The sequence below is a fragment of the Myxocyprinus asiaticus genome, chromosome 31 (assembly GCF_019703515.2).
Source record: "Myxocyprinus asiaticus isolate MX2 ecotype Aquarium Trade chromosome 31, UBuf_Myxa_2, whole genome shotgun sequence".
NCBI classification, from domain to species: Eukaryota; Metazoa; Chordata; class Actinopteri; order Cypriniformes; family Catostomidae; genus Myxocyprinus; species Myxocyprinus asiaticus.
Window position 1 is genome coordinate 30,462,839 of NC_059374.1, and position 27,199 is coordinate 30,490,037.

Genomic DNA, 27,199 nt, shown 5'->3' on the forward strand with positions numbered 1-27,199 from the left:
GTCTTTCTAGTGCCAACAGCAATGAATGAACAATGGGACGAGAGTCACAGGCAGACAGAGAGCAGAGTGCTTAGTGTTACAGGCAGCCTGCTGCTCTACAGATTAATACTGAATGACATCCCTTACTCTAATCCAATAGATGTGGAGGACCATCACCACTCCAGGCAGCCCCTCAATCAAGTGCTGAGCTTGGTAATACTGCTCTTGTTTACTTACAAGTGAAAACTGTCACTTGAGTAATTCCAAGATGAGTCACTGGTGTGATTTAAAAATGTGATCTGGAGGTGTATTTACACACAGGACAAACAGCCTGTTAGAGGCTTCTCAACAAAATTAAAAAAGGCAAACAATTATGAGGCTCATAATAATTCATGGAACAACAAAAATAGAAAAGGTAACCTTCAAACTTATCAGTAACACTTTACATTAATATTACTTTGTTAAATATTTATAAAAGGTTTTATTAATGACTAATTAATTAACTTACAAATGCACTATACATAATTTAAATTAGGTTATAACAGCATGCATAAAAAGGAGGCTTTCATGCAATTCCTGCCAAATATTGTTATAAATGCTTAATAACACTTATTCAACATTAGTAACCTATGATGATGATTAAATGTACCTTAATGTAAAGTGGACACATTTGAAGAGTTGTCAATATTGGAAACCTATGTAAATAAAGTTCCGTAATAGTATATTTTTCTGCATTTTAACATAAATCTTGAATTAGGGCATTTTATGTTTTTGCTTAATAGAAGTATAAAAAGTGTATTTATTAAACATTTATAACATGTGAGTTAAACTCATTACTTTTTGTCAAATATTGCATGAAAGTCGTTCTTTTTTATTCATGTTGTTATAACTGGATAGCTTTTGTAAATTACTTATTAGACATTAATGAACACCTTTATAAAACTCTTAACAAAGGGAACATTAATGTAAAGTGTTACCAAAATATCAAACCATTGTTTTGCAATTTTATATATTTTTATAACATTTAAAACAAACATGACAATCTAAATTGACTTTCATGAAAAACAACTTTGTACTAAGAACACATTTGAACCTTACTGTAAAAAGCTGCCTTCATAATATAGTTTACCCTTGCCTTAATGTATGCAGGTGTGTTTGATTATGTTCACTGGTTTGCCCAGGGGTAGAATTCACAGAACAAAAACAAAAAACTTTAATGGTACACAATTATTGTTTTTACCAAATATGTAGATATAAGTCGCAACAGAGCACCAGAATTTATGGGTAAACTGAGCAGCCCTCTACACAAGGAATTCTGACCTCATTGCTAGTGACACAGAAATATACTTAAATACTGCTGTAAGAAATATTTTATTAAACAAGTGCCATATTCGGCCCCATCAAGAAGGAAGGGAGAAAAGCAGGTGGTTTTTCAGCATTCTCTTTCTAGAATTCATAATTCAAGTCTTTTCAAAAAGCCTGACTGCAATTCAAGGAGTGTGGCAAGGTTATTGCTTTTATAACTAATATTTCAGTCACTTGGGAAAAGCTCACTACATACATTATGGGCAAGAGGAAATCTACCCAGCTGTGTATGAAGTACACCATCGTGGCATATGACACTACCTGCTAGCTCACAGAGTGTTTCTTAGCCAAAGTGCATGCGATGTCTTGTCAACAACCCTTAAGTCTTTTATACCTGGAGTTGTCTTGAAATAGGCCCAGAGGATTATGGTGCACTGTGTAGAGTTTCAGACCTCATGACAGGGGGCGAATCTGCTTTAAGAATCTCTAAGCTGGTAGAAGAAGGTCAATATGAAACTGAAGTGTTCATGGTTTCTTTCTTGCAGCGCACACAGTCTCCTCAGTATGAGGATGCAATCAAGGTCATTAGACATTTGTTTGGCCTCAGTGATGATCTGCTTGTTTTGATTGTTGGAGGTTTGCCAAATTATGCAATCTGTTCATTTTCTATACTGTGTGTTACTATGAAAAGGGCATTTTGAGGTGATTGGAAGACTGGCAGTCAAAGTACAATTATTGCACTCAAATAATTACTGTTCTCCCATAAATGTCACGGTTTTTATAATTACATATTTTTAAATGCATTTATTATTGTGATTCAGCTCGGTTTCAGCAGATGTGGATTTCATTTTAATCACAGCCAAGCCAATATAGTCTGGTTGGGTATTTTAGGTCACTTTGTCAGAATTGTGTTGTTCAGTTTGGATTCAGTTAAATTTCAATGCATCATATTTATATGTGCTGTTTCCCTAAAAAGGTGAAAGGTGATATTATTACAATTATTATACTTTCTCATATCCCATCTTACTACGCAGGGACATCTATAAGTAAGCCATTCATAAGTTGATTCCCCTGAAAAGTGTACATGCTTTGACTTTGTGGTGCTATCAAAACATTTGTTTGTTTGAGCACCCTAACCAACTAAACACAGCAACATTGGCTCAACCAATAGCTTGAGTTTGGGCCGGGACTATCTGTTTGTCTAGGCAGAGGAGAAATCAGTCATTTTTTAAATTCTATTTGGTGGCTCTAGTGGTACAAAAAAAATTACACATTTTACCTTTAAATTATTTTCCTTTGCAATGTTCGAGAATAATCTTGGAAATCTATCTTTTTTAACAAGAAGCTCATATTCTCAGCAGTTCATTCACTTGCTCATGTCGTAGACATGAAAAACTTGAAAATGTACAAAAACACAATGTCATTTCAACATATCGAGGCCTCTTAATCTTTTGCTCTCCATTACGGAACGTGATAGGATAAATTGCTGTGCTCGACACCGCGTAGGTGCATGAAAGTGCTCAGGTTCACAGCTGGTTAGTTTTAAAGGGGGGAAAAAATCCTCAATCTCTTTAATAACTAACCCTATAGATATGTAAAAGGAAATAAAGATAAAAGGATTAATTCATGTCTGACCAATATTTGCCTGTTTGAATTAAGAATATCAGAAGCAGGACTAAATTACTTGTGTACAGGGGGAAGCTATTTTTTAAAACATTGTGTGCTGTGTTACTAAGAGCATGTTTGATCTCACTGCAAGAATGAATAAAGAAGGCTGCAATCAAATGTAGGCTATTATACCTATTGTAACGAGGATTATTATATGTATTATCCTGTAAAAAGTGGATACGTGCGGTTGGACTTATCTACAGGGTTGGGAGGGTTACTTTTGAAATCTATTCCACTACAGATTACAGAATACATGCTGTAAAATGTAATTTATAACGTATTCTGTTAGATTACTCAAGGTCAGTAACGTATTCTAAATACTTTGGATTACTTCTTCAGCACTGGTAGATTTTTTCGCTTGTTTTGACTATAAAAACTCTGCCAGTACAGTAAGACAAAATATACATATTAAAAACACATTCTCTGAAAAACCTAAATATCTTATGCAGTGTTGTTTCTAAAACAAGATAAATCAAACTGATCTTGTTTTAAGGAATTTAATTTAAATTCTTTTTTTGATTTTCTCCCCTTTTTCTCCCCAATTTGGAATGCCCAGTTCCCAGTGTGCTCTAAGTCCTCGTGGTGGCGTAGTGACTGGCCTCAATCCATTATAGCGACCACGAGGAGGTTACCCCATGTGACTCTACCCTCCCTAGCAACCAGGCTAATTTGGTTCCTTAAGAGACCTGGCTGGAGTCACGCAGCACGCCCTGGATTTGAACTCGTGACTCCAGGGGTGGTAGTCAACGTCAATGCTCGCTGAGCTACCTAGGCCCCTGTTTTAAGGATTTTTAGATATTTTTACAAGAAAACAATACAAAAATTATTATCAAGAATACGATTTTTGCCCTAATATCAAAGGTCTTACTAGAAAAGAGAAATTATGATCCAACGTGAAATATGATCGTGCTTGGTAACGTGTGCATGTAAAATGGCTAGAAATAGCATTTTAGCTTAGCGTAAATCTGACAATTTCCAGACTTACTTCAAACTTACTTCTCTGTCTGCTCGTATGAATGTAACACATCATAAGAAAGTGTTTCACTGCTGTTCAAATACACTTTGGATCGCACCATTTATATGTATAAATGCTTTCCATCTAAAAGGACTAAATATTAAATGACAATAAAATGCAAAGTAATCTCTTCAGTAATCAAAATACTTTTTAATGTAACTGTATTCTAATTACCAATTATTTAAATTGTAACTGTAGTGGAATACAGTTACTTTTATTTTGTATTTTAAATATGTATTTCCATTACATGTATTCCGTTACTCCCCAAGGTTGGCTTATCTAATTGACCTGACCTGTGAAATTTAATTAATTCATTCATTGGTGTAATTTAATATACTGTAGTCAGGTTGCTTGAGTCATATTAAATAATACAGTGGCAAGAAACAGTATGTGAACCCTATGGAATTAGCTGGTTTTCTGCATTTCTTGGTCATAAAGATCTCATGTTCATCAAAGTTACAAGTATAGACAAACACAATGTGCTTAAGCTAACTACACAAAAACAGTTATAATCTTTCATGTTTTTATTGAACACATCCCATTAAACATTCACAGTGCTGTGGAAAAAGTATGTGAACCATTGGATTTAATAACTTGTCAATCCTCTCTTAAAGTCATTCCACAGCATCTCTATTGTATTAAGGACTGGGCTCTGACTGGGCCACTCCAAAAAGTGGATTTTCCTTTTATTTAGGCAGTTCTGTAGTGGATTTACTTCAGTGTTTAGGGTTATTGTCCTGTTGCATCATCCAGCTTCTATGATCTATTGATTCTATTGATTCTTTGTTTCAATGAAATCAAAGACTGGATAGCCAGAAATTTCCTTCTACTCAATTCCAACAAAACAGAGGTTCTAATGATTGGACCAAAAACCTCTAAAAATAAGCCTCTAAAATATAATTTGACTCTCGATGGATGTACTGTTACGTCATCTTCTTCTGCAAAGAACTTAGATGTTATATTTGATACCAATCTGTCCTTTGAAAATCTAATTTCCAATGTTTGTAGAACAGCATTCTTTCACTTGCGAAATATTGCTAAATTAAGACACATGCTCTCTGTTGCTGATGCTGAAAAAGGAATTCATTCGTTCGTGACCTCAAGACTAGATTATCGTAAAGCATTACTGGGAGGATGTCCAGCAAGTTTAATAAATAAACTCCAATTGGTTCAAAATGCAGCTGCCAGAGTGCTGACTAGAACCAAGAAATATGATCACATTAGCCCTATTTTATCGTTGTTACATTGGCTACCTGTTAAATGAACATTTCTGTTAACTACATACAATGCTTTGAATGGTCTAGCACCACAGTACTTAAGTGACCTTCTGACACGCTATATTCCGTCACGTTCATTACGATCACAAAATTCTGGCTTGTTAATAATTCCAAGAATATAAAAATCCACAAAATAACTAATATTGGCATTATTCATGTTGTTTAGCCAGAGGGGAACTGGCACCCACAGTGAGCCTGGTTTCTCCCAAGTTTATTTTTCTCCATTAACAAACATCTTATGGAGTTTTGTGTTTCTTGCCACAGTCGCCTTCGGCTTGCTCACTGGGGTTCTAAATACAATTATTATTTAATTATTTAATTTCTATACACATTTTACAATCATATTTAATCAAACTGCACAATGATCACTGTAAGACTTTATAGATATTACAGTTTCATTTTGGTTCAGGCCCCGAAGCAGCAAAGCAGCCGCAAAATCATGATGCTCTCTCCACCACAATTCACTGTTGGGATGATGTTTTCATGTTGTAATAAGGTGCCCATTTTATGCCATAAGTAGTGCTGCATGTTTTCACAAACAATTCAATCTTAGTCTCATAAGTCTATAAAGCATTTTACCAGTAGCTTTGTGGTGTGTCACGGTGGTCTTTGGCAAACTTCGGGTGCGCAGCAATGTTTTTGTTGGAAAGAAGTGGCTTCATTTGTGGTGTCATGCTATGGACACCATGCCTTTTTATGTTTTCCGTATAGTAGACTCATGAACAGACATGTTAACCAGTTGCAATGATTCCTTCAAGTCTTTAGCTCTAGGGTTCTTTTATACCTCATTGACCATTCTGTGGTGTGCCCTTTGAGTCATCTTGGCTGAATGGCCACTTCTAGGGATAACTTTGTAACCCTTTCCAGCTTTATGCAAAGCAACAATTCTTGATCGTGGGTCTTCTGAGATCTCTTTTTTGTGAGGAATGTTCCATGTCAGCAGATGCTTCCTGTGAATAGCAAACTCAAAACGCTTGAATGCTTTTTATAATTCAAAGTAGCTCTAACTTACACCTCCAATCTCGTTCATAAATTGGATGCCAACTTCTGACTCTAATTAGCTTTTGTTGACATCATTAGCTTAGGGGTTCACATACTTTTTCTAACCTACACTGTGAATGTTTGAATGATGTATTTGTGGCACATCTCTATCTTTCTTGTACGAAGGAAGTGGGAGCCGGGTGGACAATCCAACATAAGACACTTTTAATGAAGGAGAAAAGAGAGGAGAGAGAAAGAGAGCAAAGAGAGAGAGAGAGAGAGAGAGAGAGAGAGAGAGAGAGAGAGAGAGAGAGAGAGAGAGAGAGAGAGAGAGAGAGAGGAGGGTTCGCTGGCCCCGAATACGCCGCCAACTGGTCCTCAGCCAGCTGAACTGCCACCATCAGTGATGCCAGGCAATGGCACTGGACCCACTCAGCTGTCCTTTTCGGTCACCAGCTGACGAACTGCTCCAGCACCACCAGATCGGGCAACTCCTCTTCATTGTGGATCTTCATTGTGGACTCCATGACAGCGCATCCTCTCTCCCTCCTCCAAAATCCGGGTCACGGCACCAGTGTGGCAGACCTCTGCCTTTTTTACGGCAAGGACTCCATGACAGCGCATCCTCCCTCCTCCAAAATCCGGGTCACGGCACCAGTGTGGCAGACCTCTGCCTTTTTTACGAAGGAGGAAGTGGGAGCCAGGTGGACAATCCAACATAAGACACTTTTATTGGCACTTTTCAGTGTAACATCAACTTTGCTTTTCAACATCATGTTAAACACATTGACACACACTGCTTTTCAGCAGTCATGTTAAACACATCGACACACACACACACACACAGCTCCGTGTGTCTCTCTCTCTCTATCTCGAACTGTGGCTCTGGCTCCTCTTTAACGCTCTCTCACCTGATCGCGATAATTCTCTCCCAGCCATCCATCCTTATCGCTCGGCTACGCCCTGCTCACCACAGTATTCAGTATGTATAAGAACAATACAATAATTTTATTGTTATTAGTTATATCAGATTGTGTTTGTAACAGATGAAGATCAACCCAGATTTTAAAACTAATTCACACATAAATTCAAGTAATTCCAAAGAGTTCACATACTTTTTCTTGCCACTGTATGCTTGACATTTTTTAGGTTAAATGACCAAACATTTTCTACATTGTATTAGTCATGTGCTTAAAAGTAAATGGCATACAGTTTCTAAAGATTACTTATAACATAATGCTCTCAGGATTCACACAAATTTTGATAACTTTCCATTATTGAAAGTTCAAGATGCCGCCGTGGACGGCAGCCTCGGTGTGGAGCTCTCCAATTCTTTTGTTGTTTTTATTTGCTTGTCCTGTGTTTAGTAATCTTTTTCCAATCAGTTTTACCAGGGACGAACTTCTGAACATTCGGCAGCACATACCAGACAATTTTTTCCCAGTTTTTGACTAATCGGACGCTTTGCTGGACATTTTAGTCGGAGTTGCAGCTGTGTTGTTAAGAGACGCAGGCGAGGAAAATGAGCTAGCGCGCTGGTCAAGTTCCGTTAGCGCGGCTTTCGAACAGCGCTGCCGAGTATTCATCTAGTAAATCTCCGTTCTCTTCCTAACAAAATGGACGAACTACATCTCCTCACCCATACAAATAAGGACTTTTCAACCTCTGCTGCTTTGTGCTTCACAGAAACCTGGCTGAGTAAAGCCATTACGGACAGTGCATTACATCTTCTGGGCTTTCAGCTGTTCAGAGTAGATCGCATCGTGGAGTTAACAGGGAAAACAAGAGGTGGTGGAACATACATTTACATCAATGAAAGTTGGTGTACAGATGTAACAACGTTAAAGAAGATGTGCTGTCCTAATTTGGAAGCGCTCTTTATTAACTGTAAGCCTTTCTACTCACCGCTGGAGTTTACCTCGTTTATTCTGGTGAGTGTTTATATCCCACCACACGCGTGCGTGAATGCAGCACTGCAACAGCTGGCTGATCAAATCACAGACATGGAACAACAATACCTGGACTCAGTTATTATTATTCTTGGGGATTTTCACAAGGCAAACCTCACACGTGAACTGCCCAAATACAAACAGCACATTACATGCCCAACCAGAGACAGAAATATACTGGATCATTGCTACACAACAATAAAGGATGCATATCGCTCTGTCCCTAGAACAGCTTTGGGACTCTCTGATCACTGTCTAGTTCATCTTCTTCCAACCTACATGTAGAAACTAAAATCAGCTAAGCCTGTAGTAAAGACTGTAAAGAGATTGGCCAATGAAGCAGAGCTGGAACTACAAGCCTGTTTTGACTGCACTGATTGGAGTGTTTTTGAGGCTGCAGATACAGCTCACAGATACTGTGACATCATATATCAGTTTCTGTGAGGATATGTGCATTCCCACTAGGACTTATTTAACATACAACACTGACAAACGAGATGTACAGAAGAACACAGGCAGCTTCCTCAGGGAAAAGAGGATGCTTACAGGGGTGGGGATAAAATCTTGTACAATCAGGCTAGGAACACACTGAATAAGGAAATCAGAGCAGCTAAAAGAAGCTGTTCTGATAAGGTGAAAAATACGTTTTCAGCTAACGACCCTACATCAGAGTGGAGTGGACTGAAACAATTTACTAACTACAGGACTCCTACCCCCAACACTATAGCGGACCAACAACTGGCTGACGAGCTGAATGTGTTCTACTCTAGAATTGAAAGGCCCAATCTCACACCCCACACCTGCTCTGACCTTCACTTCACACAAACATCAACCCCTCCTCCCCCTCCTGCTACTCAACCTGCACTTAAGATCTGTGAAGAGAAGGTGTGCCGTGTCTTCCAAAAACAAAAGACAAGGAAAGCACAGGGCCCAGATGGTGTTTCACCCACTTGTCTAAAATCCTGTGCTAGCCAGCTATCCCCCATCTACGCACTGATCTTCAATAGATCACTGGAGCAGTGTGAAGTCCCATGCTGCTTCAAACACTCAGTCACCCAAAATCACAGGACTTAATGATTACAGAACTGTCGCTCTGATGTCTGTGGTCATGAAATGTTGGCCCACCTCACTGGACCCTTACTAGATCCCCTTCAATTTGCTTATTGAGCAAACAGGTCTGTGGATTATGCAGTCAACATGGGATTGCATAATATCCTGCAATATCTGGACAGACCAGGGACATATGCAAGGATCCTTTTTGTGGACTTAATTTCAGCTTTCAACACCATCATCCCAACTATTCTCCAGACTAAATTACACCAACTCTCTATTCCCACATCTATCTATCAGTGGATCGCCAGCTTTCTGACAGACAGGCAGCAGCTAGTGAGACAGGGGAAAGTACATGTACATGTACATGTACAATCAGCACTGCTGCCCCCAGGGATGTGTGCTGTCCCCACTGCTCTTCTCCCTGTATACAAATGACTGCACCACCAAGGACCCCTCTGTCAAGCTCCTGAAGTTTGCAGATGACACTACTGGCATCAGCCTCATCCAAGATGACGATGAGTCTGTATACAGAAGGGAGGTTGAATGGCTGGCTCACTGGTGTAGTCAAAACAACCTGGAGCTGAACACACTCAAAACAGTGGAAATGATTGTGGACTTTAGGAGCAACACCCCAACATTGACCCCCCTCAGCATTCTAAACAGCACTGTGGCAGCAGTGGAGTCAGTCAGGTTCCTGGGCACTACCATCTCACAGGACCTGAAGTGAGAGACCCATATTGACTCCATTGTGAAAAAGGCCCAGCAGAGGTTGTATTTCCTTCACCAGTTGAGGAATTCAACCTGCCACAGGCGCTGCTGATACAGTTCTACTCAGCAGTCATTAAGTCTGTCCTCTGCATTTCAGTAACTGTCTGGTTTGGTGGAGCTATGAAATCGTATATCAGAAGACTACAAAGGACAGTTCGGACTGCTGAGGGGATTATTGGTTGTCCCCTGCCCTCCCTTCAAGAACTGTAAACATCCAGAGTGAGGAAAAGGGCTGGAAAAATCACTCCGGACCCCACTCACCCAGCCCAGTACATTTTTGAACTGTTGCCTTCTGGCAGGCGCTACAGAGCTCTGAGCAACAGAACCGTCAGGCACAGGAACAGTTTTTTCCCTCAGGCTATCCATCTCATGAACAGTTAAAACTGCCCCATTGAGCAATAATTATGTGCAATACACAGCTTAATCTATTTATATTTATCCAACATGGAAGTGTCTGTCACCAAGACAAATTCCTTGTATGCGTAAGCATACTTGGCAGTAAAGCTCATTCTGATTCTGATTCTGATTGTTGACTAAAGCTGAGAAAGTATTTCTTTACCATTCTTAAGTTACAAAGCACAAATTATGAAGTAGATCTTATAGAGTGAAGCTTGTGAGGATGCATACAGGTAATTATGAAATTAGGAATTCACTAGTAATCAATATTTGCAATCACAATGCATTTTCGCTCTCGTGAAAGGTAGGTATGTTAATGCCTGTAGTGCATGTTTAGTTTCCAGCCTTCTCATCTGTTAAAAGTGCCAGTTAATCTAGACACATATGGCTTCATACCATCTCTGTAAAATGACCTAGATCTCTCTGATACTGCCTTGACCCAAACACACACAGACACACATCATTTTGTTAGGTATTTTTATTTCATTCATAAATCAAATCAGATACAGAGGACAGAGACATCACTTATTAGACATTCCTTAAAGCAGTGATACATAAAGGCAAACCAGATTGAGTCAGGGTGGAAAAAGGTCATTAGAAAAACTGCAATTTTTAGAATATAATGAACACCTACAATGACCCATTTTTCTTACTATGCTATTACAATAAGCATTGATGTCTGACTAATAGTGTCTCTACTGATTAAGATCAGCAGGACTGGTGATGTTAAGAGAAGATCAGTCACACAGGTCGGTATTGCAGCAGTAGACATTCACTCCAGGGACACAGAACTCCTCACATGTCCGGGCGAAAACATCAGCTATTGTTTAGAGAAATAGAGAAACAAAGCTCAATATCCTATCGAAACTTTCACAATTTTTCATTTTAAAAGGATAGTTCACCCAAAGGTAAAAATGCTGTCATATTATCCTTACCTTATCCTTACTCTTTTAAACCTATATGACTTCCCTTTCATTGAATGGAAAGTTGCTATGAAAGTACATGGTAACTAAGGCAAACATTGTGCCTAACATGTCTGTTTGTGTTCCACCGAAGAAAGTAATTCAGGTTTGGAACAACATGAACATGATAATATTGACAGAATTGTTTTGGGGTGAACTATCACACGCTGAGGGATAATAATTATTACTGACAAGAGTTTTTGACTGTTTTTGATTTGAATATTGAGCACATACGTGTTGAAACAGTTTTGCAGTAATTGCTCGAGGCTGGACATTCAGTTGGGGTCTTGCAGTTCCCATCCACACAGTTGTAGCATGTCAGAGAGTGCACTGATGAAGATTACAGAATTACAGAATACATATTAGATTAGATACATATTTCTTAAAGAGTATTTTTATTCAAGATATATTATCTGAAAACAAAGTACTTCTTAATTACAGTTATCTTGTTTTAATGATGTTTAGATAATTTTACTGGAAAACAAGAGAAGAATACAGATTAAGAAAATGGTATATTGCAATGCAGATAGACAAATGGACGGACCTAGCAATCGCAGAAAGGCAGACAGACAGATAGCTTAAAATAAAACAGAAAAATCAATGGCTAAATCTTACCTGAGGCACTGCAGAGGAGCACCATAATAAGAGCACACACTAGCATCTTCATGATGAAAGCTGATCTGGTAGCACAAGGGGAAATTATGTTTTATTTACCAAGGTCACACCTCTTATTGAAAACACGTTCTTTCTAATGCACACTAGTAATGCAGCACAACAGGTTTCATTGTATCTAGATAAAAATGCAAGTTTAATTTTTATACCAGGAAGTAAAATTATTTTGTACATCACAGGTTTGGTAATTCATTGTGTGTTTACTCCTGTGTGCTTCTCCTGTATTTTTGGCTTGTTTTCTTTCGAAAAACGTCCTAAACTTTCAAGACATGTTACAAGTTCCAAGAAGAACTCCCTTTGTACTGCCTGCATGTTTAACCCCAGGATGAAGCACTCCTACATCTTCTTCTAACCTTTCAAAGCACATCCACCCACTCCATCCTCTTACCCCAATAACTTAACAAAAATAAGGTTGAGCCCACTAATACATCTTTTCCAGCCCTATCAAATTCTACCACAACACCTTCAGGAATTAACCATTCACTACTTTCACTTTTCTTCCCACAGAGGTCTACAACTTTCTTTAGTCCAACAACCCTGCCACATGCCAACTCAATCATATCCCTTCATCCATGCTTGTCTCCATATCCCTTGATGACCGTCTCGACTTCAACACATCCATCTTAAATGCGTCCCTAACTTCACTAAGACTTGTAAATGAATCTTATTCTGCATATCTCTAGAAATAATGAGAATAACATAAAATTGATATGTAAATAATGATTTAACTTAATTTAAATTCAAAAGGTAATTTTAGTAAACGAAGATGTGTAATCTGAGATGAAACACCCGAGAAAAAGAATATATGCCTAAAGGAATGTAGAATGCTTAGAATACTAAGTCATTAGGTAAATAAATGCTTTCACTTTGCAGGCCAACATGGAGAACATTACACAAGAGGATGTAACTAACACAGACAGCAGGGGGCAACAGATCAAAAATAATTAGACACCAAACACCCCCACAGCAAATGTCATTATGGCCTTTACAATGAAAAAATAAAGATGAAACCAACACTAAAACACATACTTGGACACTTTTTCCCTTTTTTTTTTTTTTATTTATTTTTATTTTTTTTGTGAAAATATATTGTTAAATTATCAATATTTTAATAATATATTTATGTTATTCATAGATTATTAAGATGTATTGTTGCATTAGCTACAATTTGGGCAGCAATGCATATGTAGAAATTATTTATTTATTTATTATTTATATTATAAATTATTTATTAAGTGCAATGTCATGTTTCATTTGTTCATGTTGTACAGTTCATGCTTTATTAGCAGTTCTGTTTTATGGTTTCATGTGTTCTTGATTTAGGTCATGTCCTTTATTTTGTATTACTGTTGGTGTTTTCTGTCTTGTCTTAATGTGGACTTTTATTGTGAATATGCCATGTGATCTTCCTGTTTCCTGTTTTGGCATGTGTCCCGTTTCTATTGGTTCTGTCTTATTTTGCCATTGGTTCTTGGTTCATTATTTTGATGAGCCTTTCTATCTCTTTAATTTGTTCTGTTTTGTGATTGGTTGTTGTCAGTTGTCTTGTTATACAATTTGCCCATGTCTGTGTATATATAGGCCCCCATACATTTATTTCTTCGTTTGGTATTGTTTGTGTAATGTGTTTTTTTTGAGTTTGGATAGCGTTCTTGTACCTTTTGTATTTCACTATTGAAGCTGCACTTGGGTTATTTAATCATATTTTGGGCCTACAACGTTACATTGATGATTGAAAATATTTCATTTTATGGAACAAATAGCATGTCTATCAAGATAAGATTATCTGATAAATAAATAACAAAGGAGAGAGAATTAGGGCATTAGTTAATGGGGTAGTTCACCCAAAAATGAAATTCTCTCATTTATCCACCCTCATGCCATCCCAGAAGAGTATGGCTTTTTTTCTTCTGCAGAACACAAATTAAGATTTTTAGAAGAATGTTTCAGTTTTGTAGGTCCATACAATGCAAGTGAATGGGTACCAACATTTTGAAGCTCCGAAACACACTAAAAGCAGCATAAAAGTCACCCATAAGACTCCAGTGGTTAAATCCATATCTTCAGAAGTGATATGATATGTGGGGGTGAGAAGCAGATAAATACAAGTCCTTTTTACGATAAATCTCCACTTTCACATTCTGAATTTAAATATTGGTCTGTTTTTCACCCAGTGTGAATGCATTGCTTCAGAAGACATATTCAACCCATTGGAGTCATATGGATTACTTTGCTGCCTTTATGTGATTTTTGGAGCTTCAATTAAGGTCTGGCCACCATTTACTTGCATTGAATGGATCTATGGAGCTGAGATGTTCTCCTAAAAATTGTTGTTTGTGTTCTGCAGAAGAAAGAAAGTCATATACATCCGGGTTGGCATGCGGGAGAGTAAATGATTTGAGATGTTCCATTTTTGGGTGAACTATCCTTTTAAATGTAAGATTATGAAAACCGTAAGTCTAATCACTTCGAAAAATATTATCACAACCTATCCAACAAGGCGCACACTTTGAGGCATTATGTCTGTAAGTGCGGTACAAGTTATGTGCTAAAGTTTAATAGTGTCAGGGACTAAAAACGAAATGTTTTTCATTTCAGTTCATTCTGAGCAAATATTTTATTTTTTTGTTCCGGTTCAGAAGTTCCGCAACCTCCTTTCCAAATGGTTGCCGTTTAGATAGTACAAAATAAAAGAACCGTTAATAACGTTGCTTTTAAAATGACTATGCGGTTCTAAGGGTGGGTAAAATGCCAGATCTCGCAACAGAAACAAGCAACCTGGTCTGTAAAAACAAGATCAAAATAAGCCATTTGCCTCACCAAAATAAGTGAAAATAAGCAAAATATTATTTTCCTGTGTGGTGGATTTATCAGAATAGAAATCATAAGCATACAGTTAATTAACAGTTAAGAATAATTTTAATGACAGATCTGCTTCTCAGTCAAATCTCAGCAATTGCATTAATGCATCATATCTAACAAAAATTCAGTAAAGGCTTGGAAAAAACTGAGAAATCTATATTTTTCCTAATATCTGGATTAATCATGCAGGTATATGTAGTAATTATACATAACTGTAGTTGTTCAATAGGTCTTCATTCACAGAATGCTTAATCCACAGCGGACAATTGTGCAATGAAATGTGTGATGCAGAGGTTTCCTTCAGCATCAAATCACATGTTTCATTTTTACAGGCAACATGAAAAGATGTAATTCAAAAAATTTACTGTGATAAACCATTTTGTTTCATGAAAACATGATCGGAATGAAATTAACTGGTTATAACCGGTTACCTGCATTTAAAAATAACGTTTTCAATTGAAAATCACTTTGTTCCCATTTTCGGATATGTTCTGCAAAAAAACAAAAAACAAAAAAAAAAAGTTTGTTTTCGTTCCTTGAACCGTTTTTAGTCCCTGTTTAGTGTTAAGAGTTTGTTTAAATCCCTATGGGCAATAGCACCACTAACATTATTACAGGACAGAATGCATTAATGTTGACAACCAGCAGATGCCGCCCTGTTTACGTATATCAATATGGAGACACGGCTTTCATTTCACAGCTGAAGAATAACGAATGCTGTTGGTCAAAATAATTTACAATCCCAATTTTTAAAACACACATCACATTTCCAGCACATCTTTTAATAGATGACACCACTTGGATACTGACACAATTTGACAGGACAAGGAGTCTGACTTGGACAGCATCTCTCAGCTTGAAAAAGTCAATCTCTCTTCCACAGCACAATGTGGTGACTGAACCGGATAGCAAAAAGCTTCTAATTTCCCCATCTCCCTTGGTAAATTACCTAAACAGAGTGTCCTCCATTAGGCCCCATAAATCTGAGCTGATGTGACAAAGGGTAATGAAGCAGCTTTCTAATCGGCCTGCCCGCAGCCCCTCGTATCACACTGCAGACAGACTTGGGCCAAATGTACAAATGGTTGTGGTGGCTAACAGAAAACTTAACAGATTACCCTCCAAAGCTAAACCCACAAACATTTATTGTGAGAGCCAGAAAACAGTAAAACAGCAAGACAGCAATCATGTCTGTCAGTATTGGTATATGTGAGGGACTGTTTGGCATAAATGCAGTTGAAAGTTGGTAGCATTTACAGAAATCAATAATACAGCCCCAGACAGGTTTAATGAAAGAAGTCTAATGTGATGATCCTGAAGATAAATATGTCTAAGACACAAACCAGACCATCACCCTTACACTTCTCTGAAAAAGAGGTTGCCTATGGTAAGTTTGCTCGAAGATCAAAAAGTATTTTTCTAAATGCCATTTCATTGTATAAGTGCTTCTGTTTCACAAGAACAGGACCTTCCTATAAATTTAAAGGAATACTCATCCTTATGTTGCTAGATTTAGAAGATAGCATCCAAGATGGCTGCCTCATGCGTTTGTGCATAGAGAAGTGGTTCTGGAATCCAATAAAAATCTTTTTTTTTTTTTCTTTTTTGGAGCAGCCATCTGCTTGTTATTTTTGGAGTATTGTGTTAATGAACTGGTCTGGAACATTTTGGGGCAATTATTATTATTTTTTTTTTTACATAATGGCAGAAAAGGCACCAGTTTTAAAGTACTCTATGGAATTCCTCAAGAGGCTCAAACAATCTGCTTCTCCACAAAGCCCTCGGCTGAGAAAGATCTTAAGCAAAGAAGGGCTGGCAAGGATACCAACTAGGATACCAACTAGGAAAAGATTATGAAGCGGGGGTAAGAACATTTTGCACAAGATTAAGACTGTAGGCAGAAGACTCTAACTGTTTGGATTTAGGAATGAAGACAAATCACAATCAAACCTAATTAAAGACAAGGTAGTGAACAACAGACCATCCAGCCACACTATGTTACCAACTTTCTTGATGTTGAACCCCAGATCTCTTATAAATAAGATTGATGAGTTCCAGGCCGTTTTGATAAAAAAAAAAAAAAAAAAAACATATGGAAGTGGCTGCAATTTCAGAAATTTTGTTTACTCCCCACATGTCTGAAGAATTATTGGGAATTGATGGCTACACCTTGTTTTCCAAATGCTGAACCACTTGTTGTGGTGGAGGTATTGCACTGTATATCAGAGACTGTGTTCCAACATATCTCTTAACTTGTATCAGTGTTCCAGATCATCTAGAATGTCTGTGGGTGAAAGTGAGACCCCTGAGACTCCCATGGCACATATCTGCTATTGCTGTGTGTGTGGTGTATTCACCACCTCAATCACCACACCAGGACAAACTCATTGAACATCTAATAGCCTCATCTGACCTGCTTTGCACTAAGTACTCAGACATTGGACTTGTAATTCTTGGAGACTTCTACCACCTCAGAGTCCATGACATCTGCCTAGATAACAAACTCTGTCAGGTGGTTCAGAACAACACCAGAGGTGAAGACATTCTTGACATGATTATCACTAATATGAAATCAGTGTATTTGAAACCTGAGATTCTCCCTCCCATTAGCTCAAGTGACCATAACTGTGTCCTTTGGAGCCCTAAAGCACAATTAAGACCTCTTCAGCACAATAAACAGGTATTACGACATATAGGGAGCCTGGCTTGAGCGAGTTTGGCAGGTGGATTACCACTCATCCACGGCAGGAGGTGAATGAAACAAACAGCACCAATGAAAAAGCCAACAATTTTTACAATACTATACTGCCTAAAATTGATAGATATTTCCTTATGAAGACAGTGAAAATCTATCCTTTGGACAAACCATGGATCACACCCAAGATCAAGCACTGAATACACCAGAGACAAAAAGCCTTTAAGAATATAAAATCAAGTGCCCTGGTGAAGTTAGACAGAAACACGATCCAAAAGGAAATACTGTATATAAGGATAAAAAACACTTACAAATCCAAAGTGGAAGGCATGGAAAAAGTGAATTCAAGGGCTTGGCACAACAGAATTAAATCGATGTGCAAAACTGTGAAAAAGGCGAAACAAATGAATATCCCTGGAATTCATTTCCCGATCTTTGTGACAATTGCTAATGCAACCAACACAAAGGTTGTCAAAGTGTCCCAGTCGCTTCCGCCTTTTGAACGTTCAGCTTTATATCCTTTTTTACCATCCCTCCCATTGCCTACTATTCCAGTGTTGGATGTGTATAGCAGATTGTCTTCCAATAATTGCTACAAATCCCCTGGCCCAGACATGATTCCCCCAAGAATATTGAAAGAGTTTGCATGTGAGATCCCTCTTTGTGACATCATCAATAGTTTGTTTGATGAAGGGGTCGTTCCTTGACAATGGAAAGAGGCTACTGTTGTCCCCATACCGAAATCTTCCCCTCCAAACATTGACGAATTGAGGCCGATGTCATTAACAGCTCAGCTCTCGAAAATTTGCGAACAGTTAGCTGCATAATGGATTCTGAATGACATCACACCAAATCTAGATCCTATGCAGTTTGGCAGCCAACAGAAATGTTCCACAACACACAATTTAGTTAGTTTGATAGACTTTGTGTACAAGGCTTGTGATGTTTCAGGCACACTGTGCACACTAATTACAACAGATTTTGCCAAGGCCATGATGCTGTAGATCACACAGTGGCAGTACAGTGCCTCCTTGTTCTTGGAGTAAGACTGGGCCTCATTCCATGGATCTGCAGCTTCATGACTGACCGTTGCCAGAAAGTGTGCTACCAGGGGCATCTCTCTGACTGGGAATACCCCACATGTGGAGTTGCACAGGGAACCTTATTGGGCATATACTCTTCATAGAACTGATCAACTTTGCTGTCCAGGATGGAATAGATCACTGGAAATATGTGGATGATATGACTCTGGCCGAGATGTGGATGCCCCAACTACCCTGTACCCTCCAACAGACACTGAATGGTCTTGATACTTGGGTAGAGGACGATAAAATGAAACTAAACCCAAAGAAATGTAAAGTTTTACATGTCACCGGCATGAGACATACACCAGCCCGGCCAACTCTCTCCATTGATCAGAACATATTGGAAGTCTGTGATACTGTCAAAGTCCTGGAGATCACCATCCAGGGTAACTTGAGATGGGACAGTCAGGTGGACTCATGTTGACCTCAGCGAACAGGAAGCTATTTGCTCTGCGTCACCTGTAGAAATTTGGTGTCCGAGACCCAGAATTGGTTTCCATCTATACAGGGCAGGCTATGTACGTCCGGTACTGGAGTACACAATCCCTGTATGGCACAGTTCTTTCACTGTAGACCAGGCCAAATTATTGGAAGGCACGCAGAAACGGCCAATCCCCTATTTGTGCAGACTCCTAAATGACAGCAGTTTTTAGAATTTAGTCAGTGAAATGAGATACTAGATCTTAAATTAGCTAATTCAAATTATAAATCTTGGTTGATTTTAAATTATTTAGTCTATTTTAAATGACTTAATATTGATGTTCCATTGTAACAGCAAAATCATTTGGTGTTTTTAATGACAACTGTCTTTATGAATCTGTAATAATGCTGAAAGGTCAATAAAACAATAAAACCCATATGACTTTATTTTTCCTGAGGAACACAAAAGGAGTCATTTATGAATGTCCAAGCTGCTGTTTTCCATACAATGAAAGTGAATGGTGGCCACGGCTATCATGTAAGGTTTTCTGTAAATAATGACTTAAATTTCAGTGAGTTTCTCACACAAATCTATTGTATGGCTTCACAACACTTCCACTATAGTGTATAAGTTGTATGGACTACATTTATGAAGTTTTATGGTGCTTTTTGGTCCTTTTTGGAGCTTAGAAGCCTCTGGTCCCCATTCACATTCATTGTATGGAAGAGAGCAGCTTGAAAATGTCTCCTTTGGTGTTTCATAAAAGACAGAAAGTCATACAGGTTTGGAATGACATGACAGTGAGTATATGATATTTGGAAGAATTAGCCTTTCCCTCATAGGAATCATGCTTTACACTCTCAGAAAGGTGTGTGGAACATACTGCAGCAAGATGATATTAAACTCTTTGCTTGTCACGTACAGTACATGTGTTCTTCTTGTCCTTGTCTGTGAATTGGAACAGAGCTTACTACTCATACAGCGAGACCTGGCTGGTGCTTTATCACATAAACCTTCGGTATACCTAATCAAATTACCAGCCAGGCGTGAAACCATATTCCAATCGGTTCACATAGCCTTGCGATGAGTGCCTTGCAGAATCAAACAAGACACAGTAATAAGTTATGGAGTCGGACTCTTCCAGAGGGCCTTGTGCTACAGCTATTAGGTGAGAGGTATGACTGAGATTGTGGGTGGTACAATACACAAAGAATAGGGCTAGAAATACAGAGTAGGTGTCCAAGACCCATATGTTGGAATATTGGCTTACAATAGAGTTTATATTTTAATAACAATGACCAGGGTTTTTTATTTATGCAATGTTGAATACACACACATTCTAGAAGTTGGATTTGATTAAAGGTATATTTCATCCAAACATTAAAATTATCTCATCATTTACTCACCCTCATGCCATCCCAGATGTGTATGACCAGACCTTTGAGTTCTAAAAATCACATAAAGGCCACATACAGTAAAAGTAATCCATATGACTCCAGTGGTTTAATCAATGTCTTCTGAAACGATATGATAGGTGTGGGTGAGAATCCTTTTTTACTATAAATCTCCACTTTTACTTGTATTATTTTTTTTCTTCAAATGTTTAAAGTGAAAGTAAAAGTGGAGATTTATTATCACAAAGGGCTTAAATATTGATCTGTTTCTCACCAGCACCTATCATACCACTTCTGAAGATATGGAATAAACAACTGGAGTCTTATAGATTACTTTTACGTGGCCTAGGTTTGGTCACCATTCACTCGAATTGTAAGGACCAACAGAGCTGAGATATTCTTCTAAAAATCTTTGTTTATGTTCTTCAGCAGAAAGAAAGTCATACACATCTGGGATGGCATAAGGGTAAGTAAATGGTGAACTATCCCTTTAATGAGGGACATAATGTTGATTAACAGGGTTTAAACTGAAGTTGTCCCTTTAGTGGCCGTTAAATTAATTCATTCTATCCTATTTATGTTTTTGTTTTTTTTCTAAACTGTAAATAATGAATTACATCCAAAGTTTTGATTAGCAGTATCTTTTCCCATATTCACATACTTTGTTTTTGAGATATTTGACACTTGCAGTTCTGAATAGCAGCTAATGACTCACCATATCCACATCCTTCCTTTATCTCTCTGAACTCTTGTCTCTCCACTCAGCTGAGAGACTGTGAGGGGTTGTGGCCTCTGTGACCTTTTGTTCCTTTAGTGAGTTGGGTTACAGACAAAGCCTCATCAGCCATGCTGTAGATGACCCTCTGTTCTCCTGTCCCTCAGAGCTATGCAGGGCCATTGGCCTTTCTGCCTCAACATTAAAGCGGCTTTTTATAGAGCAGCAGCATGCTGGGAGACAAACTGGCTTGAATTTTGTTCCTCAGAATAGTTTCATCAACAGGTCCGAGGAGAAAATGATCATGCAAATAGACTTGAATAGATTGGGTAATATAAACAACTGACAAGGTCAAATATACTGCTATTCATAAAGATCGACAATAGACATTTCTAGTATGTTTTTACTATACATTTTTAAGTCTCTAAACGATTTCTTGGGAGGTTTTGACACTTATTTATAGATACACTTAAAGATAGAACAAGAAATGACAGTGAAATGTTCAGACTCATATTCAAACCACCCACATAAGAACCAATGGCTTAATGGTGCATTCAGTATGTTTTTGTGCATGTTTGATCAACTCTTATTCGCTCTAGATATCTTGGACTTTATACTGACACCAACTGGTTTGGATGCAAGAAGTTCGTTATTAAAGGAATATTTTGAGTTCAAATCAAGTTAAGCCTATCGACTGCATTTGTGGCATAATATTGATTACCACAAAAATTTATTTTGGCTTGCCCCTCCTTTTCTTTAAAAAAAAGCTAAAATCTGTGTTCCAGTGAGGCACTTACAATGGAAGTGAAATTGGGTCAATCCATAAACGTTAAAATACTCACTATTTCAAAAGCATTGCCACAAGACAACAATAGCAAATTAATGTGATTTTAGTGTGATAAAATAGCTTACTATTGACGATGACAATTTAATGTCAACAAACCCTAAAATTACTGTACAGTTCAAATAATACATAAGTTTAACAGAAGAATTAAATACAAGTGCTTTTATAAAATTATAAGTGCCACATTTCTGCCTTTAAACCCTCCAAAATTTGGCCCCATTCATGTTCATTGTAAGTGCCTCATTATAACCTTGATTTTTGCCTTTTTTAATGAAGGAACGAGTCAAAATTATTATTTGTGGTAATCAACATTATGCCAAATGCTTTCAACCAACCTTAACTTATATTGTACCCGGAATATTCCTTTAACTGTTCACTCTGTAGGTTAAACTGGAGCTGTTTTGTTCCTTTTCTTCTTTTTTATACAACACATTTCACATGTTGTTGGTGGTTTGTATGCTTCTTTTTTATATTGTGCCTTTAATTTGTGAGTTTTGTTGCTGTGTTGTTTGGTTATCTTATTTTGTGTAGATATTTATGTTTTGTAAAGCTCTTTGAGCATCAGAAAAGTGCTATATAAAGTAAGCTTATTATATTATTAAAAACCCAATCAAATAGCAAGACACAGCTGGTAATGTGATCTCAACATGGCGGCCCCCATGACGGAGCTCCATGCAGAATAAAACTGCTTTTCCTAGGCTTCTAATATGACAGGAATTCTTTCTGTACAATTTTTTAAATGAGAACAAAATTACTTGAGTGCACCTCTACTGTGTCAGAATACAAACTATATGTAAACCGCTAGGTCATGGCTCATTGTTTTGATATCTCTTTATAGAATTTGGATTGACCAGCTTTGCACTAATGGCTGCTGCTAAAGTTTAAGTACAATAGGCTACAATGTCCTCTGTAAGAGGTTCACAAAGCCGTTCTAAGACCTCCCGTAGTCCCAGGAAATATTTAAAGCTAAAACGTGATGCTGTAAAAAATAATTCAAAGAGCAGGAAGAGGAGTTATTAAACTGAAAGGAAAGTTGCACAAGGGAGAGGGGGTTTTGGACAGCAGGGTTCTTTGAAGAGAGCCTTTCTAGAGTGTATCCGGACTGGGCCGGATGAGAGCTGAGCAATATGGGGGAGTTTTATCCAGGTGCATGCATTGTGCTCTTGAGTTTAGAACTCCTTTCTGCCCTCATCCGCCTGTATTTCTTTCTCTTTCACTTACTCAGTCTCTTTCTCTCTCTCTCCCCACCCCTTCCCCTCTCTCTGTCTATTCAGCTCCAGTTCTGGGAGTCAGATAGATGGTCCAGCTGCATCCGCCTGGTCACTATGTGCCAGTTTATTTAAGGTCTTCTTGGAACAGAGACCTCCCTGTGAATGTCTTAATATATAGCCCATGTGTGTGTGTGTTTCCCACTAACAAACACAGGCAGAGTAAGTCATGGTCCTTAAATACATCCCTGGGTCATTTAGATTTAGCGTACTGAGTAAATACTACAATTTTTCACAAGAACTTGCATGAGAAATGGAGTGCAGTCATGGCTTTCTCATTATCATATTCTGGACCTATGACTTTAGAGCGATCACTCAGGAGATGTCATTGAGTGCCTAATCTTGCTCCAGCCATGTAAAAATAGATGCTCCCATAAACATAGGTTAAATTACTAGGAATGAATGGAACTATTGGGGAAAAGCTAATTTCAGATGCCTAGCCTGGCCACTTCTGTCCCAGTGTCGCATTACCAGACTTTTGACAACAGCATAAAGACTTTTTTGCAGCGTATTCTGACCAAGAACTGCCCACTGTGACAGGAAGAAACCGTCTGACCAACATGTAAAGTGGCCAACCGAACTTCTTGTTTTTACGAGGCATTTAGGGGTGGGCATAGACAATGACATGTACAATACTGACATATTGACAGTATCTAAAATGTTAATCATTTTACATATGAACAAATTTAGAGACATGCAAATATTGATGAAACCTTATATTAATTGAATGGAATTCCTCGGTTGATTTTAATGTATTTAAAATCAGTGAGAATAATTAAATGTCCAATTTATTTAACGCGGTTTACGCATTTACTTATTAATTTGGTTTAATTCTGTTCTATATGATTTCTGGTGCCGTATTCATCTTGTTTAAAATGATACCATCAATTTAACCAAGACTTTAAAGTTTAAAATTTTATAATTAAGTTTTGAAAAAGCTTCAGATGAAGTAAAATAAAGTAAAATTAGTTTTCTGAATATGAATATAAAAAAAGGCAATGAAATTGACCGAATTTAACAATTTAAATTCCACTCTCTATACCACACACAAATCTACTGTATGCCACCAGAAAACACTTCAAATTCTGCACATTGTCATTTGGACTACTTTTGTACTGCTTTCTGATTTTTTTTTTTTTTTTTTTTTTTTTGCAATAAATTAATGTTATTTATCTGCTTGTTATGTTTTTAATTTAGTTAAAAATTGTTTAGGGTTAGGTTTAGGGGTAAGGATGCGATTAGCATCTCAAAAAATATCCTCATGCAGTAATAGTATACTGTAACTAAATTATTAGTTATTAATTATTGTCACATTTATACATTTATCTGCCTATTCCATTTTTTATATTGTTGAGAAGTTGTTATTGGTTTAGGGTTTGCGTTGGTTTAGGGGGATTTAAATATATAAAAAAAAGATAAATATAAAAATGAATTTAACTTTACAAATATAGTTATAATATAAAGGATTTAGAATCATTTTAAGGTTCTAAAGCTGTAAATACATAAAAACGTTTATGTTTAAGTTGTGTCAATAATATGCCCATATTGTATGTTTTAGCGTCTAAGCATACAAAAATGTACTGTATGTGTAAATGTTACATATTTAATAACACAAATCATAATGAGATCAGGCTAGAAATAGACTTTATAGATTATCATATAGATTATATTAGACCAGCATGAAAAAAAAAGGTACAGAAAGCACAGAAAAGTTTTTGAAATATATTTTTAGACATTGTGTTCACTTGCATAAAGCCAGCCAATCAGATCGGAACTGTGCATCAGTGTCTGATGCTGAAACTTCTTCTGTTCTGGAACGGACTGTCAAATGCTCCTTGACACTATGGACACAGTCAAGCTAGTCATTTTTCTTTCAGAAATGTCAATCACACCTCTTGTTCCAATTAGAGTGCTCAAATGCAGTTTCTACTTTGAAGCAGCACAGCCTTGGTTTCCAATCCCTTTGCAGTTTTCAGTTTCCTATGGGCCATCAACAGGCCACCAGTTTTGATCATCTTTCAACATAAAAGCATCCACCATCTTTAAAATGACTTACACTATTGATAAATTAATTGAATTTCTTTTAACAAATTAAATTATTCATTTAATTCATATATGCATAATTATATTTTTGGAGAATGTACAATGCAGTAGCTGTTTAAAAGAGTTCACATTATACTAAAAGCTCAGCCTGCCTGGAAGGAGGTGATTCACAACTTTTATTTCACCAATACTGCAGACTCATCTGTGCTTTCCCAGAGCAGCCCGTGTTGTTGCCCAGCGTCATAAAACTGTGTCCTCGGGGGGGGGGGGTTCTTCATTTCCTGCCCTGCTGGTGACTTGCACAACCATCAATGAAGGTGTTTATCTGCCTGACCTTTCGCAACCTCTTCTGTATCCTACTGATGACTAGATGACCTCTGAGGGTGACCTCTTGTTGATTTTAACACATATTTAGTTTATGTTTCCATACATCTTGTTGGTACTCACAGCAACTCATAAATGTGTCACTGTGACAGAGTAGGATAATGTTTGTGTAATACATGTACTGTACATTTTTAATGTAGTGCTTTCTATGGCAAGTATCGTTATTACTATTGCTCATACATTCTTTTAACTCACATAAATATAAACATCTTAGATTGGTTTGTATGATCAACAAACCCCTAATCATTAGTGCTACGGACATGAATGATACCATGCGGCTTGTTGAGGAGAGGTGTGTCCCATAGACTTACATTGAAGAAGAAACCCGAGCCATATCTAAAGGATAGAATATCTAATAAATCTAATATCTAATATGCTAATAAACACTCAGAACACAAGGGGTGGGTAAAAATATTGATTTTCCGATGCATCGCAAACTTCATTTGAATGATCCCAATATCAGTTCCAAAAAAAAAAAAAAACATTGATGCTAATAAATCACATATGCGACAAAACTACAAGTTCTAAAAGTCAATGTAAATAATTTCAAATAGTACAAATTATTAACGTTAACAATAAACATGTAATATATATATATATATATATATATATATATATATATATATATATATATATATATATATATATATATATATATATATACACTGGCAGCCAAAAGTTTGGAATAATGTACAGATTTTGCTGTTTCACAAGGAAATTGGTAATTTAATTCACCAAAGTGGCATTCAACTGATCACAAAGTATAGTCAGGACATTACTGATGTAAAAAACAGCACAATCACATTTAGAAAAAAGTCATTTTAGATCAAATCTAGACAGGCCCCATTTCCAGCAGCCATCACTCCAACACTTTATCCTTGAGTAATCATGCTAAATTGCTAATTTGGTACTAGAAAATCACTTGCCATTATATCAAACGCGTTTGTGCATGGAACTACTTTCTTAAATTGCTGGTTCAAAAATATTATGTGTCCAAGCCTCTCAAAAACATCCCTTTAGAACTACTAGTATCATGGCTTGGACTGTTTCTAACATGTTATTGGAGAAACAAGGATGTACAGTATGTGTGTGTGTGTGTGTGTGTGTGTGTGTGTGAGAGAGAGAGAGAGAGAGAGAGAGAGATGGAGCATGTGCAATCACCTGTTGATGATGCTGTAATCTGTTAGTCGGCTTTCTGAAGATAATGTCATTTTGGTGAAATGCATCCTATTTTCTCAGTGGAAAAATAGCCATCCAAGCAGGGGTATTCCTCCTTATTTCGTGGTAACCGGTGCGCAAGAGTCTTTCACTATAGAAACCGCAATCTGTCACATCTGTCACAATGTCCTCTGAAATGTGGAAGAGGTAAGTGCTTTGAGTTTGTGTAAATAATCAGTCTGTTGTGTCTCTCAGTTGTGATGAGTCTTAATGCTGAAGTTGTTAGTTTAAAGCCGTACAAAGCT

At 37.4% G+C, this 27,199-nt stretch overlaps 1 protein-coding gene across 1 annotated transcript; it reads right to left on the reverse strand.

Moving 5' to 3' along the window:
* Nucleotides 1-10,859: 10,859 nt before the first annotated feature.
* On the reverse strand, nucleotides 10,860-26,962 carry LOC127421760 (lymphocyte antigen 6D-like). The gene is made up of 4 exons (XM_051664863.1): nucleotides 26,898-26,962; nucleotides 11,969-12,033; nucleotides 11,588-11,683; nucleotides 10,860-11,211 (listed from the first exon to the last, which is right to left on the reverse strand). Exons 1-4 carry the CDS (start codon nucleotides 26,960-26,962, stop codon nucleotides 11,129-11,131), a joined length of 309 nt encoding a protein of 102 aa, XP_051520823.1. The 3' UTR covers nucleotides 10,860-11,128.
* Between the last annotated feature and the right edge of the window lie 237 nt (nucleotides 26,963-27,199).